The sequence below is a fragment of the Polypterus senegalus genome, chromosome 1, assembly GCF_016835505.1.
Source record: "Polypterus senegalus isolate Bchr_013 chromosome 1, ASM1683550v1, whole genome shotgun sequence".
Classification (NCBI taxonomy): Eukaryota; Metazoa; Chordata; class Cladistia; order Polypteriformes; family Polypteridae; genus Polypterus; species Polypterus senegalus.
The window spans coordinates 33,046,944-33,068,594 of record NC_053154.1 but is presented as its reverse complement, the minus strand read 5'-3'; the positions used below and the strand labels follow the sequence as shown (position 1 = coordinate 33,068,594).

General features: G+C 36.9%; 2 protein-coding genes across 2 annotated transcripts in view; one reads left to right on the top strand and one right to left on the bottom strand.

The window, feature by feature from the left end:
• The window catches only part of mettl17 (methyltransferase like 17), a 57,151-nt gene extending 42,814 nt beyond the window's left edge, over positions 1 to 14,337 (top strand). The window contains exon 15 of the mRNA XM_039745735.1: positions 14,086 to 14,337. The gene's annotated coding sequence lies outside the window, so the exon portion shown is untranslated. The remainder of the gene's footprint in view (positions 1 to 14,085) is intronic.
• Positions 5,879 to 21,651, bottom strand: part of nfatc4 (nuclear factor of activated T cells 4) — a 184,966-nt gene continuing 169,193 nt past the window's right edge. Inside the window, exons 9-10 of the mRNA XM_039745718.1 lie at positions 15,810 to 16,892; positions 5,879 to 12,600 (exon numbers count right to left, since the gene is read on the bottom strand). Coding sequence (XP_039601652.1) covers positions 12,533 to 12,600; positions 15,810 to 16,892 — 1,151 coding nt within the window. The 3' untranslated portion in view covers positions 5,879 to 12,532. The remainder of the gene's footprint in view (positions 12,601 to 15,809; positions 16,893 to 21,651) is intronic.

Genomic DNA, 21,651 nt, shown 5'->3' with positions numbered 1-21,651 from the left:
AACATTTGAGGTAGTTGTACAATTAGCAGTGCTAGGTTAGGTTAATAGTTGAAATTTAGACTCCATAGATTCTTTGAGAATGTACTGTAAGTGAGACTTTAGGGCTGTCCAGTAATTAACTAGTAAGCAATATATAAAGGGAATGCTTTTATATATAAAAAATTATGAAGTGTTCACAACATTATCAACAAGATTGAAGCAATTCCGGGCCTTTATGTTAACAATGTTTAGAATAATTTAAACAATGTCCATTATTTTAAGTACTTCATCCTGCAACCGATATGTTAGTTAAATTATGCATTATATTATGTTTTATAACAGTAATAATAGTTATTAACTGTTAAGCAACTCAGGATAATTTGATTTGATACGAGGAATACTTTGTTATAATTTCAAGAATGTTTCCTTAAAATTTTCATTTTTTTTTGTGATGTTCAATATGTTGATATTTTTAAAAAGGACTAAAATGTAATTAGAGGACTACTTGTATACTGACATGTCTGAATATCCAATGCATTTTTCATATCTTCTGTTGTTGTGATGATTTGGTAACTTCAAGTTCCAACATTTCATGCAGAGCTGAGTTGAATTTTTTTTAATTAGCTCTTCAGACTACATCAGCCATTGAACAGAGAAGAGAGAAAAAAAAGGCCAGCACATGGTTAGCATATTTTTCTTAAATGTCTAAAAGAATATTTAGACTGTTTTACAAAGCAGGAGGTAGTCTTGCTTGCAGGCAGGGGTGCAGGGCAGTCATCCAAGTGTGCAAGCTGTCTTTAATTCTTCATCACACTTGATGTTTACTTGTTTTACACAGTAATCACTAGGATAAAATTTGTTTTATATGAATTACTGCAGTATTTAATTGTGGATATGTAAAAATGCAGTGTGGTTACAGGACAACTCATGACCCATTCATATTGCTTTGAGATAACAATTTATTTAGAAATTATTGTGGTAATAAAAACATACCTCTTATATCACATAAAACCATGCATTGCTGCTGCCTGAATTTCAAGAGTTTTATACATATAAACATAAGCCAAAAAAATCCAATAATTTAAAATACATAAAACATGAATAATGAAATGTCGTGCAATTATTATGTATGTTTAGTGGTTTTTACAGCTAAAAGGGAATGGCCTTTGATTCAGAGCCTAAGCTATTTTTAGAAAGTTGGCAGTTCACAAGAAGAATGCCATCTCTGACTTTTCTGACAGTCATAAACAAAACAAAACAAACAAAAAAAACTTTTAGACACACACACACATACTGTATAAGTACCTATGCAAAGCTTACTCCAGGAAAATGCTGTCACATCATAGTGTGTCATCAAAATATGGATACGCTTGTCTACACCTCCTGTTCCATTTATGTTTAAGGGGTATCATACTATACACAAATACTAATGTGATAGTCTACATACCTAGCTGCTATATTTATGGCAACAATAATATGCGAGAAACTAAATGTATCATTCAAATTTTTCACAACTATCTGACAGACTGAAATACTATCAGCTAAGAAAATGCATAAAGTAGTATTTTTACTGGTTAGTGGACACTTTCAAATCTTTTCGTTGAGAAAAAGACATAAAAATGAATTTCATATTTTTTTGTGATTTCACTCTCAATTTTTTTATTTAATAGATATGTAATCTGATATGTCATTGGAGTTCCTCTGTTAATCCATTGTGCTAGACAGGCGTTTGTTTTTTTTTTTACTAAGTGATAATGTGCAGGTGTGATTTTCTTTATAAATCAAAGAAAAAGGTCATTCCAAACACCTGTTATCTATTTTCAAATCTTTGAAAACACATCAAAAGTAGCAGAGTTCCAACTCAATTGCTATAACTTTGTATATTATTGTAAGACACTATTCCCTTTATAACATACTGAAAGAAATCAGATCAAATTTTTGCAGTGATGGATGCAAACATAATTGATTCATTATGGACCCAAAAAACCAGAAAGCCCAACTTCTCACTCCGATAATGGCGACCATTTTCCTAGAAACAGATGTGAGTGACACTTCAATCAGTAAATGCACTGCTCTTTTTTTTTAGGGATTCAAACAAAATAACCAGACAAAGATATGCTAATAATCACATCCCACGTTTACATATGCATTTAAGAAACATCTGTGTGGGTTTCTTAAGCAATACCTCTAATTATGCAGAACTATTTCGAACCTATACCGTAAGTCAACTTTTCACCACCACATTCGTGGAATTCCATTGTGCTTTCTAGTTTTTTTTTTCCTGCCAGAGGTCTTTAACTGGATTCTGGGTAGTTTCTTGGACCATTGCATTTTATTCGTCTATTGATCGTCTGACTCCTGTTATCCAGTGTTTCAAATAGCTGGATTCTGTCATTACATGATCGTATACAAGGCAGGGAACAACACCGGAGAGAATGTAAGTTTCTCCCAGGGCACACTGTTAAACACTCACATTCACTTATAGATAAGTAATTTAGAGTCCCACGGGCTGAAGATCTGTGAGGTAGTAGTTAAAAATGATTAACTTGCAATAATGTGTTGCTATGTTAACACTTAATCCTTCATGTGCTGTATATTTCGAAAATATAATAGTGGGACAGTTTGGTTTTTGAAATTAACATAATGTACCTTTAAACACAAAGCCAGTATCAGCATTTACTAAGTATTGTATTAAAAAAAACCTTGAAATAAATCTTGACTGTGTCAGTTTTAATAGTAAAATACTGAATTTTGGTAAAGACTATTCTGCTCTGTACAGTGTCCAGTTCCCTATTTCTCCAGCAAAGTATAAAACTTATGCTCTCTAATAAATTTTGAGCCAGGGTTTAATCTAAATAGAAGATTGCATTTTAGGTTAAAGGTATGTTTTAAAAACAGAATCTGGGAAAATGAAATTCATGTATAGAAATATTTGTATTACTCAAAGAATTATTTGTTAATGTAAAATTAAAGTAAACCTTTTACTGTGTCATAATAAATGTTCAAATTCAGGATTTAAAGTGAGAAATAATATACAGTTATTTAAATGAGACACAAAAATCAAAAATGAAATATTTTGTTAGATAGTATGCTAACTATGTTAATTGAGCCTATCCTACAAATATTTAAAATCGTAGACCACTCCTTGACCCCATTCTAATGTACAGGATGTACAGTATACATATGTCTGTTTTAAAATGTTCACAATACTCCTGTCGATCATCTCCAAGACTTCAGACAATGACCTTGCACTTATGCGGACAACAATACAAATTTCCAGGAAAAGAGGAGGAAAGTAAAGAGGGTGGAACTGAGGGTAGGAACTTTGAATGTTGGCAGTATGACTGGTAAGGGGAAAGAGTTAGTAGATATGATGGAGAGAAGGAAGGTTGATATATTGTGTGTGCAAGAGACTAAATGGAAGGGGATTAAGGCCAGGTGGATTGGAGATGGATTCAAATTGTTCTATCATGGTGTGAATAGGAGGAGAAATGGGGTAGGAGTTACTGAAGGAACAGTATGTCGAGAGTGTTTTGGAGGTGAAAAGAGTGCCAGGCAGAGTAGTGATTATGAAGCTGGAAATTCGAAGTGTGATGATGAATGTTGTTAGAGCATATGCACCGCAAGTTGGGTGTGCAATGGGTGAGAGAGAAGATTTTTGGAGTGAGTTGGATGAAGTGATGAACAGTCTACCCAAGGGAAAGAAAGTGGTGATTGGAGCGGATTTCAGTGGGCATGTTGGTGAAGGGAACAGTGGAGGTGATGGGTAGGTATGGTGTTAAGGAGAGGAATGAAGAAAGTCAGAGGATAGTGGATTTTGCCAAAAGGATGGACATGGCTGTGCTGAAGATGTATTTTAAGAAGAGGGAGGAACATAGGGTTACGTACAAGAATAGAGGAAAATGCACACAGGTAGATTACATCCTGTGCAGAAGAGATGATCTGAAGGAGACTGAAGACTGCAAAGTGGTGGCAGGGGAAAGTGTGGTTAAGCAGCATAGGGTGGTGGTCTGTAGGATGACGGAGATCAAGAAGAGGAAGAGAGTGAGGGCAGAGCCAAGGATCAAATGGTGGAAGTTGAAAAAGGAAGACTGCAAGGCTGAGTTTAGGGAAGAGGCGAGAGAGGCACTGGGTGGCAGTGAAGAGTTACTAAACAGCTGGGAAACTACTGCAGATGTGCTAAGGGTGGCAGCAAGAAGGGTGCTTGGTGTAACATCTGGAAGGAGGAAAAGGAAACCTGGTGGTGGAATGAGGAAATATAGGAGAGTATGCAGAGGAAGAGGGTGGCAAAAAAGAAGTGGGCTAGTCAGATAGATGCAGAAAGTAGACAAGAGTACAAGGAGATAAGGTTTAAGGTGAAGAGAGAGGTGGCGAAGGCTAAGGAAAAAGCATATGATGAGTTATATGAGAGGTTGGACACTAAGGAGGGAGAAAAGGACCTGTACCGATTGGCTAGACAGATGGACCGAGCTGGGAAAGATGTGCAGCAGGTTAGGGTGATAAAGGATAAAGATGAAAATGTACTCAGAAGCGAGGAGAGTGTGTTGAGCAGATGGAAAGAGTACTTGGAGAGGATGATGAATGATGAGAACGAGAGAGAAAAGAGGTTGGATGATGTGGAGATAGTGAATCAGGAAGTGCAATGGATTAGCAAGGAGGAAGTAAGGACAGCTATGAAGAGGATGAAAAATGGAAAGGCCGTTGGTCCAGATGACATACCCATGGAAGCATGGAGGTGTTTAGGAGAGATGGTAGTGGAGTTTTTAACCAGATTGTTTAATGGAATCTTGGAAAGTGAGAGGATGCCTGAGGAGTGGAGAAGTGTACTGGTGCTGATATTTAAGAAAAAGGGGGGTGTGCAGGACTGCAGTAACTACATGGGAATAAAATGGATGAGCCACAACATGAAATTATGGGAAAGAGTAGTGGAAGCTAGGTTAAGAAGTGAGGTGATGATTAGTGAGCAGCAGTATGGTTTCATGCCAAGAAAGAGCACCACAAATGCAATGTTTTTTTGAGGATGTTGATGGAGAAGTTTGGAGAAGGCCAGAAGGAGTTGCATTGCGTCTTTGTGGACCTGGAGAAAGCATATGAAAGGGTGCCTCAAGAGGAGCTATGGTATTGTATGAGGAAGTCGGGAGTGGCAGAAAAGTACATAAGAGTTGTACAGGATATGTACGAGGGAAGTGTGATAGTGGTGAGGTCTGCAGTCTGTAGCGATCGTAGGGAGCAGGTTGAGGAGACCCCGGAGAGGTGGAGATATGCTCTAGAGGAATGAAGGTCAGTAGGAACAATCCAGAATACATGTGTGTAAATGAGAGGGAGTGATGAGGATGCAGGGAGTAGAGTTGGCGAAGGTTGAGTTTAAATACTTGGGATCAACAGTACAGAGTAATGGGGATTGTGGATGAGAGGTGAAAAAGAGAGTGCAGGCAGGGTGGAATGGCTGGAGAAGTGTGTCAGAAGTGATTTGTGACAGATGGGTATCAGCAAGAGTGAAAGGGAAGGTCTACAGGACGGTAGTGAGACCAGCTATGTTATATGGGTTGGAGACGGTGGCACTGACCAGAAAGCAGGTGACAGAGCTGGAGGTAGCAGAGTTAAAGATGCTAAGATTTGTACTGGGTGTGACGAAGATGGATAGGATTAGAAATGAGGATATTAGAGGGCCGGCTCAAGTTGGACAGTTGGAAGACAAAGTCAGAGAGGAGAGATTGTGTTGGTTTGGACATGTGCAGAGGAGAGATGCTGGGTATATTTGGAAAAAGATGCTAAGGATAGAGCTGTCAGGGAAGAGGAAAAGAGGAAGGCCTAAGGGAAGGTTTATGGATGTGGTGAGAGAGGACATGCAGGTGATGGGTGTAACAGAACAAGATGCAGATGACAGAAAGATATGGAAGAAGATAAAGACAATGAAGCTGTGACAACCCCTAATGGGAGCAGCTGAAAGAAGAAGAAGAAGAAGAAGAAGTTAGAACCACAGAATAAAAATCAGTTGCCTGAGTATGTCTACTGGAATACAGCGTTGAGACAGAAATAATCCTAACTTTATGCAAAGGTATTCTTTTTTGAGAAATATTATAATATTTTAAGCTTAGAGTACAGTGCATTTTCATTATTGCCCATACAATTTTTAACATTTGCTTTTTTGATAACTATTTTCTTTTTTTTAACTTATTTCCAAAGATTCAGGGATCCAGTAGTTGTGATCTTTGGCAGCTAATTTGGTTTCTGGTCTTTATAAGCAACCTATACCAACTATGAATGCTTAGTCTATGTTGACAGGGTTCTAATATCCATGATACGGGCCAGTTCACAAATAAACGTCACTTATGGACTTTAATCAGGAGCTGTGTTAGCATATATTTGCAAAAGGAAAAGGTGATTTTTCACAATGAAAAATCAAATACAGTACAATAAAATCTGTTGTTATAGAAAATCAGACTTCCATGTGTCTTGACCTAATTAGGAATCTCTACATATAATACAGTTTGGGTCTTAATTTCATCTAATAAAAAGCTTGTTGTAGACCTCTGGAGAGAGGTGAGAGATAGACACACAACATGATATGAAATTGATGAAGACAAATGCTCCTTTGGGTATTCATGTGTTTCTAGAAATGTCTAGATTAGTTATGCTATTCAGTGACTACTGAGGGGCAGTGTTGATTTGGCTGTCTGTGCCATTTGTCCTACCAGTTGGGTAGCTTTGGTAGGTGATATTCAATGTCACTTGGTTTTGGACTTTCACAAAACTTAGCTGTCACATGTGACTGTGGAACCTGCCTGATAAGCAATAATGAGGAATGCGGAGTCATTTTATTGCATTTTGGGTGGCACGCTGGTGCAGTGGTAGTGCTGCCGCCTCACAGTATGTAGATTGGGGTTCACATCCAGGTCCTCTGTGTGTGGAGGTTGCATGTTCTCCCTGTGTCTGTGTGAGTTTCCTCTGGGTGCTCTGGTTTCCTTTCACATTCCAAAGACTTGCAGGTTAGATGAGTTGGTGGTAATCAAATGGCCCTAGTGTGTGGTTGGGGTGTATATTTGTTTGTCATGTCGCCCTGTCCATGTTTTGCTTCTGCCTTGCCTCCAAATGCTAGCTGGGCTAGGGTCCAGCACCCCTTGTGAACCTGTTCAGGACTAAGCAGGTTAGACAATGACTCTTTATGTTGATGTGCTTTTTGTGAAATGTGTGAAACTATTGAATGTGTTATGTTTGCTTGTTTTACTGAGAACAAGTGTAAATTAAAATTGTGTTGTGACAAATGTCAATAGCCCAACTAAAAAAAGAAAAAAGAGATATGTTTATGTTTGATGTGATCAGTCTGTAGTTAATAAACCCTTTAGTGTTTTTGCTTATAGGAGAAAGACAACATGAACCAGAATATGAATTTAATGCTGGTCAATGGTATTAGTAGTGTCCAAACTGTATGCATTAAGTCAATTGTTTTAAAACTTAATCCACCTATAGCCAAACATCCTTCAAGTTTTTTGTCTGGCCAATCAATGATGAGTCATTTTGAATTTTTAGATATATTATTCAAAATTAGATTTATATTTCATTTTTAAATTCAAACAATGTTTCAAAAGTATGCTAAAGACTTTTTTCCAGCCTTTTACAATAATAATTTAAAAATAAAATAAATGGATTTAGACCCTGAAAATGCTTCATGCTTTACTAGACTTATTTTTTATTTATTTTTTATGAACTGTTTAGTTTAACCTGAATATAATAAAATTCAACTTTGTCCAAGCACTACAAAAATCAGGACCTCTTTATATTTTACAGATTACTTAAATACTCAGACTTGAAAGCATAAACAGATTTTGAAAACATGTTTTTGCATATGACTGTTCCGCATATTCTGTCAACAGCAAATTTACAATGTGTAAATTGATCTCCTTAGAAAAATAGGAAAAAAGATAAAATCAAATACAGCCAAAACCAACCTACATTTTAAAATGTTACAAGTAAATGTGCTTTCCTTATGATTCACATGTAAATCATAAACAAAGCCACCCTGTTGACATTTTTTGCACATTTGCTTTCAACAGTTCATCTAATACTCATTAAATGACCTCGGTAAATGTCAACAAGTCAGTTTTATCATGCAAGAAATGGGAATGCTCTCATGCCACTAGGCACAAATATAATGTTAAAGTGGAAAATTTGGTTGCTTTGGCAGTAAAAAGCAGGCTAAAACCACAGTCTTTCTAAGAAAAGTACTGTATTATGAATGAACCATATATAACATGAAAGGAAGAGGGAGAGAAAATTGAAGGATTTGACAAAGCAGGTTTAACAAAATAAACAAAAATGCTTGAAGATTGCATGTGGCATATGGTAAACTGACTATTTTATAAAGCACATGAAGCTGGTGTGACTTGATTTAAACAACGGGGTTGGCTCGGGTAAGGTGTACATGAAATAAGCATAGTTGAATGTGTCTAGCAATGAACTGACAAACCTTCTAGGACTCCAGTTTAGCTGTGAACATACACTGGCTTATTCAAGTTAGAACACGGACACATTGGGGGATATGTATGTCAAATGTTAATCCCCCCAACTAAAATATAATGAAACATACAGTATGTGGAATCACATGGACGATAGTAATTTATTTCTGCTATCTAAAGTAATAATGGGATAAATTTGTAGGTATAAGTTAAAAAATGTGAAGCTTTATGTGACTTAGAGAAATTTCTTTCTGAACTAGTACTCAAATTTGATAAAGCTAACCTCAGGTGACAGACAACACACTGCAGATTTGAATTTGTGATTACATATTATTATTACTAGTGGTCTTAAGTTGAATGCTGCACCTTTTATCTTGTTACTGTCTGTATTGATTTATTTTTCTCTGGACCCTCTGTTTTTCCTCCCTGAAACATGCAGCTTTGGTTGACCAAATATCCCAAATTAGCCATGTAAGATGTGGTGGTACCATGATAAAGACTGGAGTCCTATCCAGTGTTACATTACAGAAGGCTTGTGTGAAAAAGCAGGTAAAGCCTCAGTTTAGTACCTTGTAGAACTGATTTTATCAGCAATTGACTTGTTTGCTGTGTGGGTTTCTCTGACTCTTGCATTGTATTAGAAGAATTTTGTGCTACTTCTCCTTTCAATTCTTCTTCAACTTCTTTAACATTTGAGGGTATTCATTTATGCACAGTTCTCTGAAGGTTCCACCACAGCATTTGAATGAAGTTGAGGCCTACTCTTTGACTTCACCTTTCCAAAACTAATTGTTTTCCTTTTCTGCTATTCAGTTGTGGATTTGCTGGTATGGTCACTATTATTGTCCTGTCCCATAGTATGATTCTGGCCAAGCTTTGGTTATCAGACAGATGAGCTCGATAATCAGATTTTAAAAAGGAGTTCATATTAGGGTGCCCAGGCCCTGGGGCTCTACAAAACAACTCCATATCATTACCTTTTCACATTTTTTCTTTCTTTTTTTTTGCCAAACACAGTGAACTTCATGGTAACCAAGAAACTCTGCTTTACCTCTGTCTGGCCAGAAGACATTATTCCAAAATCTTATGGCTAATTCTGATGTGGAGTAAGAGTTTTTGCTGCTTTTTTTTGGCTATGACAGCTATACGTTTTCTAATGGTAAAGTCATAAATTGTAACTTTTCCATGTTGACAGTGGCTTTTTGGTTCTTTCCAGTTTCAAAATATCATGCTGTCTGATCCTTGGAGTGAATTTTTTCAAACTTTATTCCTAGGAATATTGTCCGCTTTCTTGATTGTTCTTGATTTGCAAGCCATAATACACCATTTTAGTATAGAATTAAGACTTGGTTTGCTAGTTTTTTTTAACTTCTCTCAGACTATTGAATGTTAACAGTTTCTTCACTGAGACATCTGCCAATGTCTTTCTCCTTAGCATGGAGTTCCACCAAACCTGAATGTTGCAGACTGAACTGCCATAAGAAATTTGACAATTCAAAGGAGACCTCTCAGTCCATCGAGCTAAATTGTTCAGCTAATAGCTAAGCTGTTCCAGTATCTCATCTTAGATGCTCTTTAAAGTTTGACAAGGTTTCCACTTCAGCTGAATGACTTGGTGGTTTGTTCCAGATGTACATCTCTTTAAGTAAAAAAACTGCTTCCTGGTTTTAGTCTTAAGGGCCCTTCTTATAAATGATTAACTATTTTGTCAAAAGAATGTGGCTTGATCTGCTTTATTGTATTGACCCCTTTGAGAATTTTGAAGACCTGGAATATGTTCCCAATCAGTTACTTCTACTCAAACTAAATGGATTTAATTCTCTGAGCCATTCATAATAGTACATGTCCTTAGGTCCTGGGGAGGCACTTGGCTCTGCACAGCTTCAAATGCTCCTGTGTCTTTATTTGTTTTGCATTTTGGCCAAAGTTCTGTTTTTATATTGAGGTGTTAACACTCCTTGATCATCAAATAATCAGGGTCTCATAATTAATAGCACATGGCTCAAATAACATTTTCAAGTGATGGAAGCATTAATGGTGTGTTTAGTTTTTCATGCATGGTTTCTATATGTTAGCTATTTTTTGTTGATGAAAATGACAAAATTTGTTATGGGTTACTTACTGCCTGGAATATGCGCTGTCCAATTTTAAAACATGTGGAGAACTTTTGTATATGAATGTGTGTGTGTGTGTGTATGTGTGAGTGAGTATATAACACACAGTGATATAAAATACATAAATATTCAAAATAATAGGATGTTACTAGTTTTCCAAAAGTGACTATTCAAAGTATAGGCTTTTGATTCAGTTTTACAAGACCTTGAGTGCTGCAGTGATTTCTAATGGGGAGCAAACCAGCTTTAGAGCTTCCTGGTTATTGATATTGGTATTGGTAGTACTTGGGGTGTCATTTAAGTGCCATTTTACCTTTAAATGTAGCAGTTCAGATAATCCTTTTTGGTACACATGCAAGCAAGAATTTGATAGTATAGTGTGCACATGCCAATTAACTTGAAGTTAAAGTTGAACTTTAGAGTGAACCTGATATATGGCTCTCTTGTGGCAACTGTAAGCATAACATACATGCAGACCTTATAATTGCATGTCTGGCTAATGCTGGCTTTCATGTAAATTACACCTCTGCTTCTGAATGCCACTATTCTCTTTTGAGAAATTGCATGTGAGGCTTTTATTACAAGAGCATCAAGAAATGGTTCAACTGGATAACCAAATTGGAAAATGGATTATTGGAACAGAATTATGGCTGGAGCCTGTGTACTCTGGAATTCTGAACCGTGTTAAGCTAAATTATTATTCATTTCTCTGTTCAGTCCATTGGGCTTCTTTGTTTAGCTAGTAGCTAAGCTGTCCCAGTATCTCATCTAGATAGTACTTAAAGAATGTCAAGGTTTTTGCTTCAAACACATGTGTTAGTAGTTTGTTCCAGATTCCCATAACTCCGAATAAAGAAGTGCTTCTTGGCTCTGTCTTAAATGCACTTCCCCTTGATTTTTGCTGGAGTCCTTGCAAATGGTATTCACTGAAAAGTTCAAAGAATTTGGCAAGGTTCTACTTTGTCAATGCCTTTAAGAAGTTTGAAAACCTGGATTAGGATTTAGCCTCCTTTGCTTGACAGTAAACCAGTTTAAGTGTCTTCGAGTCTGTCCGAGTAGGACATGTTTTTAAGTTCAGGGCATATCTAATTGTTCTCCTCTGCACAGCTTCAAGTGCTGTTATGTCTTTCTTGTAGTATGGTGACCAGATCTGTACAAAGTACTCCAGATGTGGTCTCACAAGTGCATTATATTGTTTAAGCATAATGTCCCTTTTATTTTTTGTTTGTAAAAAGTGCTATTTTTGTTCAGAAAATTTTAGATTTGTTAAAAATATATTAAAAAAATACAAGAATTGTTTTATGGTCAAATTGTCTCAGTTGTGCATATATCAATTGTATCGTGCATGTGCAGACTTAAGATCAGGACATAAGTAGGGTTTAACTTTAGATCATTTGCAGCATTAGACCCAGTGGCAATCCATTGCAATGCACAGTCACTAGAACAATCAATTAGGAGTCGCCAATTAGCCTAACCAGCAAATCTTTAGGCTACAGGAGAGAAAAATGTGTAAATTGACACAGATGGAGACCAGGTCAGAATTCAAACTCATTATGTAGACATATCCAATAGTAAGAGGTCAGTTCTGCTACGATGACTTTTCTTTCTACTAAAGACATACCAGTAGATCTTAGGTTATACTATAAAAACAATCTATCCATCCATCCATTGTCTAACCCACTTAATTCCATTCAGATTCTTCTCACCAACATGGGTACAAGGAAATAGCCAATTTGGATGGGGTGCCAATCCATCACTTGTCACATGGTAAAACAAAATATTTTGAAAGCTATTCCTGAGAACCTTGTGCAACTGATAGCAAGAAAGATTCCACTAAGAGTCTGATGTATTGGCCAAGGAAAAATGCGTTGTTTGTTAGACATGGAATATTGCAGGATAACACTTGTTAATAATTACTGTTCACACCTCTTTAGTTCAAATGTTCACGAAAAAGCTGCCAGAAATGTAGCTAAATAAGGTAGCTTAGAGTTCTCTTGATTCAAGGCTTGTCTCAGGAAATGAGTTGAGGTTTTCCCCTATGAATTCATTGACTACAAAAAGAAAAAGAAAAAAATAGTTAGGTATAGTATCAAAAAATCAAGTGTTTGCTAATTATCAATCTATATAGCATACACAGATAATACATTTTTGTCCATTTACTGTAGTTTAATGAGTTTTATCCCACTAGCATGGTGTAGTGCATTTCATTTCTACCTCATGGATCCAATGCCCTGGGTTTGAATCCCATGGTTGGTTGTGACCAAGTGGGCATTTCTTCATCTGCTTCAGTTTTCCTCCCCCAAAAGATGTCTGCCTTAAACTAACATGTGATTCTAAATTAGCTGAGTGTGAGAGTAGATGTGTCTTCTCTGATGAACTGGAGTCAGATTTAAGGTTAGTTGTTACTTTGTGCCATGTCCTGCTGGGATAAGCTCCCCCAAGACTCTGAATTGGATTAAGATGTGTACATAGTATGCCATTGCCTGAGTATATTTGTGTAATGGGTTAAGGTAAGAAAGCAAATATTTGTGGTTTTTAAAGGTTGAACCTTTTGTCATTGCTGAGTGATATGCAAGTGTCTCATTTGCCATCTGCACTACCTCTCTGATAACAGTTAATTTCTCTGATGTTGTATAAGCATTTTTGGAAGTATTCTTGGAATTATAAACATACCCATTGTTGTCATTATCTTAAGGTGTTTCTTGTTCCCTGTCTTCAAAAAAATACAAAAATGTTATCCTGGTATCATGTTTCCTCATTTCAAGACACTTTAAATATAAAAAAAAATTGTAATGGCATTGTGGACTTAACTTTACATCTAAAGCTGGGATATTTGGAATATTTTATGATCATTTTTTTTTTATTTTTGGGTACAAATATGAACTGCTTCTTTCTACAGCTTTCCTAAGAACGTGCCATACTCAGTTACTCATGAGAAACAGCAGGATGTCGGCTCATTCATTACCATCAGCTGAACTGTTTTAGTGTGATAGAATGGTTCTGGTTTTGCACTAGCCACACCTATTACAGCCGTTTCTCACTGGAATTTTCTTTAGTCCTTAAAGTCTGGATGTTGAGTTGTAGCAACAGTAATATGGATGTATTTCAACTCAGCCGTTTTTGAGTGATTTTTGTTTTTTTTGCGGCCCCAATTGCAACCAACCAGCCTTGCTGAAGGACAAACAACAACCTTAATACAAAATCTTGTGAAAATCAGTATAACTACTTTTGCATTATTGACAAACAGATGAGATGTGATCTTAGGGTTGAAAAGAGGTCATTACTTTGCAAAACAGATAAACAATATTAAATGAAGCAGGAAAAACACTAAAAGATAGACAGATAGTATTACAATTTTAATTACTGTATATCGATGATGCATTTTCCCTTTTTTCTAAAAGCAAAATCTGGGGTATATGGAATTTTTTTAATCACTTGTAACAATATGTGTGACAACTAAGAATAAAGAAGCTAGGAAGCTTATTTTTACTTCAGGCATTTTAAGTAACTATTTTTTTAAATTTATTCTAATACAGTATGATGTGGTTGCAGCACTGGGCACAAGGCATTAACCAGGAACTGACTTTGGACAGGATGCCCATGCATCAGAGGACACACTTGCTCATAACTAGCCAATTCTGAGCTGCCCATTAGCCCAAACCGAATATTTTAGGGTTGTGGAGGAAATTGGTGTGCCCGCCAGCAAAACTGGTGAACAAGCAAACTCCTCACATATAGTGAAAAGACAAGAAGTCCTTGGAGCTGTGAGGCCCAGCGTGAAACTCTAGTATTTAATCTATACATATCGAGGAAAATAAAATCTCCTTTTGACTCTTAATAAACTGACATTTTCTCTTCAAAGCTGTTAAGATATAAATTGATGTGGTTTTGTATTTTCCTTCACGTTTACACATAACACACAAATAAAAAGATGCTTGAGGTTTCCTTTATTACAGGAAAATTTTCATAAATGCTGTTCAGATTCAGATTGCATTTCGCTGTACTTGAAGAGGACACTTTTTGGGTTTGCCCATTTTCACTTTAAAGCAATCTGCCTAATCCAAAAAAGAAAAAAAAAATCATCCTCCTTTATGAATGTTTGAAGTGCCTGTAAAAATATGTTTGCCCACACCCCATTGGAACTATTCACATTTTATTGTCCTGCAATATGGAATCTTAATTTAGTTCTTTTTTTTCCGATGATAAACTAGTGGCAAAAAGAAATCAGAAACTTAATGGATCATTCAGTTTTAAATGAAAACAGAAGTCTTTTTAATTGGGCTCTCGCTGTTCAATTACAGCCTTTTTTAACACAACCTTCTCAGACCTGATTAATCCAATTTGGGGTTTCTGCGAGCTGGAGCTTATGCCATCTGAGGTGGGTGCAATTTGGAAGAATACAATAGACAAGGAAATCAAATAAAACTGTAAAAAGATTGAAAAAGGTGAGTGAGTTTCATTCATTTTTCTCTTATAAAGCTGTTAGTGCAATATTTATTTTTTTTCTTACCCTTTTTTATTGATGTGACCTTTGTCATTTCTCTGCCTCTTTATAGTACATTGTATATTACTTGTGAGATTGTTTTTCAGTTGGTATTGATTGTTTTTATTATATGAAACATTTTTGAATATATTGATTGCTTATTTAGTGCTCTAATTGCTCTCTTCTTCCATATTACTTTAGCTATAAGGAGGTTTTAATTAAATTTCTTTGTTCAGCAGGCTTTTATTATATTTGTGTCCAGGAGCCTTTGGAACAAGGCAAGAACCAGCCCAGGAAGTGGCGTCGGTCCTCACATACATACAAACATGGAGCCAATTTAGAATGGCCAGTTAAGCTAACAAACATTTTGGGGACATGGAACATAAACTCAGATAGTCATGGGAAGAATGTGCAAACTCTTCACTAACGATGACATTGCAAGGAAGTGAACACAACAGCCTTGAGGAAAGAAATAGCAAACTAAACAACTACACCACCATGCTACCTATAATATTTACACATATCATATATTACTAATAGCAACAAATATTATTTTAAACATACAAAATATTTCATGTATATCTGGTATACTGTCTGGTATATGTAATTTATACCAGACAGCTACTAGGCACAGAATTGGGTGCAACCCTATGCACTGCTACATTGTGCCGCTCAAGTTACTTTAAATATGTATCTGAAAGGAACTATATATGAGTGAGGAATGTAAGAGAACACCAAATGGCACACTTCATTAGACAAAAAACTGTACTCCATTACCTTCCTCCAGAGTTATGCCTTGCATTGGAATGTTTTGGAAAGGAAGATGGTAGCCTTCCATATCTGTCTTCAGGTCTTCTTCTGGGAGGTCAATGCCCTCGTGTGGTGCACTGGAGTCCAGATTCATGCTATTGCAGACACTAATAGCCGATGCACCCTTGGATAGAAAATGGCCCGGCTCTAATTTTTCTGGAAATGAAGACCGAGTAGAATTTGGAGCAATTTGTGTTTCTGTATTTGTGTTTGATGAAGAAGGAGAATTATCTATTTCTAGCCTCATTCCTGAGTTGGTGTAGTTATAAGATGTTGGAGAATAAGAAGGGAGATGTCCTTCTTGGTTAGATTGGGAATGAAGAGGATGGATGGATGAAACATCTTGAGGTTTCGGTGCATAATCTGTTAAGGAGTGCAAAAAATGGACAGGATTGATTGAATTTGTGTGATACAGAGACCCTTCGTCCATTGGCTGCTCTGGTTCACTTACAGAATAGGTATGGTTCCCAGATTCATATACTTCTTTGGATGTGTTTAGTTGAAATGAAGAATCACTGTAAGACTTTGGCATTGGTTGGGAGCCATGAGAAGCTGTTGAGTCTTGGATAAAATGATCTGATGAGGTTCGAGATGGTGATGAGGAAGAGTAATGTGTGTCTAACCATGTAAATGTAGGAGAAGGTGATGGTTTTTGCAAATGAGGCAGCAGTAAATCATTTAAACCTATCCCAGAATCTGTTTCAAAGCCGGAAGGAACAGGCAGAGACTCAAATGTTGTTGGTTCTGTTCCTTCTGCATATGCATCACCTGAATCCTGCCACTTCTTTGTGGAAAAGTTTCCCATCGGTGTAGGTGAATGCCCCAAATTTGTCAGAGGGTAACTAGCCTGGGTTTGCTGATCATCCTGCCCTCTGTAAGATGTTGGAAAGCTATGGAAATTGGATGGATATGGGGGTATTTGGCTCAAAAATCCTCCAGGATCCAACAGTCGGACAGGTGGTGTTCCTCTGGTGCCATTAAAATCTGGAACAGGGGAGTGCAGGAGTCCTGTCATTGAGATCTCTTGTGAAGTCTCTCCTTTAAACACTGCTGCATTGTCAAAAAAGAAAAGAGAAAAATAATAGAACTACTTATTACTCATCTTTCAGTGTTACATTACAAAGGAAAATATTTTTCAGATATACATTAATAAAGTATTCTAATTTTATATTCTTTAATTCTATCCACCCCATTTCAGTCTTATAATTTAGACTTTTAGGGCCTTAGGCTGTCCTAGGAAATTGGGGCAGGCAGAAACCAAAATTAGACAGGTGGCCATTTCATCCTAGTGCCCTAGTATAGTGAGGCTGCACTACGGGTTTATAGGGTTATTATTGAGTACAGAGCCCAGTGAAATTCTTACTTCAATGTGCTAAAAAAAAGCAACCTGTTGCTACTCTCCAGTGCCATAATTAGTTAGTACAGCAAACTTATCTCAAGTAATATATTCAAAAAATAAATAAATAAAATAAAGCTATTATTACTATCAACTGCTACCTTAATCCAACATAACATGAAATCATGAAATATGCATAATCCATTTCAAGGTGATGAAAGAAGAGCGCTTACCCTGGCAGACCTGAGCATAAACCATGAACCAATCTATCACAAGGCCCACTCACATACATACCCACATGGGGCTAAACAGATTCCCCAATCGCTCTAATCGACCTAACGTGCACATCTTTAAAATATACAGATTGGTCCCTGACCCTTTACCTTCTCCCTTTTATTCTTTCATACTTATATAGTATATTAGTAGTATAGTATATTATATTATATAGTATATTAACAAGGTGGCACTGATTGGTGTGGCTGGCTGTCTGATCGTCTCGCTAAAATGTGGTTTTTTGTATTAGTTTATCTCAACGACCACTGTCCTACGATCGTGATGCTTTACTTAACATATTTTCTTGCTTGCTTTCCTCTCAATTTTCATCTCCTGTTGGGATATTATGTGATCCTCCATCTTTGTTTTATTCATCTGATGACTTCTTCTCCTGAACGCCAGTTTTCACCTGTATCAGTGAGCTGAATGCCTCTCGGAGAGGGAAATGCACCCGCCGCCAATGTGGAAAAAGAGCCAGTATTGCTGTTAAACAACGCCGACTCAAGTCCCAGAGCTTGGTTTCCTGATGCCTGTGAGTTGCCTACGACCCATCTTCTCCTGCACAGGACTCCATCCCTGGTTCATGGGTGCTGGACACCGGATTTAATTTTTCCATTTCAAGGCGGCATCACTTTTCCTCAGTGCGCTCTTGGGGAATAAACGCTGCTAATCTTCGCACGCTTACCCGTGCTCATCCCACAGCAAGCTCTTCCACTTCTATCAAGGCTGCTCTCTTAAACGTGAGGTCAGTGTCTAATAAAACTTTTATTCTGCAAGACTTTATTATCTCATATATTCTGGATTTCTTTTTCATCACTGGGACCTGGATTGTAAATGCTGACTCTTCATGTTTTACTGACTTGGTACCATCAGGTTATTAATTTTTAAACTCTCCTCGGCTGACTCGTTGTGATTGGGGCATTGCCACTGTTTTTAAAAGTATGTTCTTGTGTTGGAGCCTTACAAAGGATCCGTTTAGTAGTTTCGAACTGCAACTTTTCAAAGTGTGCAGCTCCCCTTGTTTGCTGTGGTTTATAGACCTCCTGTAATTAATGATATATTCGTTTCTGAAATCTCAGTTCTCATGGCTGATATCACCTACTCCCATGACAAAGTATTTATTGTTGGTGATTTTAACATTCACGTTTGTTGTCAATCAAAACCTTTAATGACTTTTTATCACTATTGCAATCATTTGATTTTATCCAGCATATTAATACACCAACTCTCAACTCTCTCGGTCACACCCTTGATCTTGTTCTTACACATGATATTTCAGTTAATGATATTGATTTATGTGATGTTTCTTTTACTGATCACTTTTCTATAATGATGGATTTGAATATTACTGTTGATGTCCCGACTACTAGCTGTCCCGCGCGCTGCTCTCGCTTTTTAAATTCTTCTGTTATATCCGAATGTAAAACCACATACTCTAGTCTTGATGTGCATGTCCAATATGATTGTATCGATGATTCTGTCTTAGAATTTAATTCTTCTTGTAAAATGGTATTAGACTCAATTGCTCCCCTCAAGATACGCTGTAATAAGGGAAGACCTGCTCCCTGGCTAAATAAAACTACGTGATCGCTGCGCCGTGCCTGTCAAACTGCGGAACAACGTTGGAAAAAAGATGGTCTGATTGTTTTTAAACAGATTTTTAGGACTTCTCTATTCAATTTCCAGGTTGCAGCTAAAAAAGCTAAACATGATTTCTTTGCTGATTTAGCTTCCTGTCATTCTAAGAATCCTAAGGTCTTATTTAATTCAATGAATGCGGCCATTCACCTTCATTCTGTGATGGGATTAAATAGCACTGTTCTTTCAAGTGAGCAATTTCTTTCATTCTTTGTCAATAAAATTGATAAAATTTGTGGTGGTATTGTTCCAACTGGCTACAAACTTCCTACTATTAATCATGACATTGTCTTAGAATCCTTTGATCTAGTCTCACTTTCATAGCTAAAAAGAACTGTGGATACCCTTAAATCAGCTCTCAGTCCTCTTGATATTGTACCACCACAGCTCTTAGTAGAAGCCTTTGATGTTCTGGGTCCTTCTTTACTAGGCATTATCAATAATTCTATAAGTGCAGGGGTTGTGCCCTCATTTTTTAAACATGCTGCCGTCCTTCCCTGTCTAAAATGGCAGAATTAGATCCTGGAGTTTTAGCCAATTTTCATCCGATTTCCCAATTGCCATTTCTGGCTAAATATTAGAAAGAATTATTTATAATCAATTGGTTGATCACCTTAACTCCAATAATTTATTTGAGATCTAACAATCTGGCTTTAGGCGTTATCATGGTGTTGAGACAGCCCTCCTTAAAGTATTCAATGACATCTCTATTATTACTGACTCAGGTGATGCGGCAGTCCTTCTCCTCCTTGACCTGTCTGCTGCCTTTGACACTACTGACCATGAGATATTGCTGTTGCAGCTTGAACATCTTGTTGGGCTTAAAGGGGCTGCTCTTAACTGGTTCAGGTCATATTTAACTGTTAGGCACTTTTCAGTGACGTTAAATTCCTCTTTTTCGCCTACTGCTCCTCTTTAATGTGGTGTTCCTCAGGGATCCATTTTGGGTCCTATTTTGTTCTCTATATACCTTCACCCTTTTGGAGCTATTTTTAGGAAATATAACATTTCTTTTCACTGCTATGCTGATGATACAAAGGTTTATATTCCCGTCTGCAACTCTGCAATAAATCAACTGCACAACTCTCTTTCTGAACTAAGATCCTGGATGGCTAATAATGTTCTTGATTTGAATCAAAATAAAACTGAGGTGCTTATAGTGCGCCCATCAGCTAAAGCCCAAATTGGTCTTGGACTTCTCGGCTCTTTCTCTGTCATTTGCAAACCTCAAGTCCGCAATCTTGGTGTTATCTTTGACATTAACCTCTCTTTTGAGAAACAAGTAAATTCTGTAGTCAAGAGTTGCTTTTTCCAGCTTCGTCTATTAGGTATGATCAAGCCTTTTTTATCTTCTAGTGATCTTGAGAAAGCTACTCATGCTTTTATCTTTTCTTGCATGGATTACTGCAACTCGCTGTATTCTGGGATTAGCAAATCCCTGATACACAGGTTACAGTTGGTCCAGAATGCTGCAGCTCGCTTTCTGGCTGGGGCAAGAAAGTATGACTCTGTTTCTCCTATTTTAGCTTCTTTACACTGGCTGCCTGTCAGTTTTCAAATTGATTTTAAAATCTTGTTGCTAGTTTTTAAATCTTTACATGGGCTTGCTCCTGCCTATTTATCCAAATTGTGTGTTTTACACCAGCCATCCAGAATGCTTAGATCTTCTGGTCAGTTGTCTCTTGTTGTCCCTTGTACCAAGTGTAAAACCAAGGGGGAGAGGGCTTTTGTAGCTGCTGCTCCTCACCTGTGGAACTCTTTACCTCATCACATAAAGGAGTCATCTACAATTGAACTGTTCAAAATGAGATTAAAGACACATTTCTATATTCTTCAATAATACTGATGGTTTCCTCATTGTGATTATGTAACATTACTTCTATTTATTATTTATTTTATTTATGTTCATTTATTTTATTTATATTTATGTTTTATTATGCTAATTGTATGTTTTTCCTTCTTTTATTGTAAAGCACTTTGGCCACAGCATTCCTATGTTGTTTTAAATTTACTGTACTATATAACTAAAGTTGACATTGATATTTACAGTATATATGCGGTGGGGACCTAAAACTTCCTTGAGTTGGTCAATAGCCTGGGAGTAAGGTACAGTTATCAAATATCCTGCCAGGTATTGTATGTCTTTAAGCCTGATTTATCAGTCCACTTAGTGGTATTGTACTGAGTTGAATGAGTGTGTACTTCTGGTGTTTATTTTGGAATCACACAGGTGAGTTTGCAGATATTTTTCTCCAGGCCACCATGATAGATTTTCATGACTGTGATGATTGTGTTTTTCAACACTGATGGATTTGTTCATAAAGAGTTTGATCTCCATTGACAGACTGTTTTTCAGCAACAGTACATTTAACTGCTGAGGTATCCATGATAAGGAATCTTCTAAAGCCAGTAGAAGTTAGACATCCAAAACTGGATTTTTGCACCATACACAGTTGCACGTGTTATGCTGCCAAAGAGTTTTTGACGAAAAACAAAGTGGTTACTGCTTTACACAATTCATCAGATGTTACTCTTGTGACTTTAAGTTTCCCAAATTAAAAC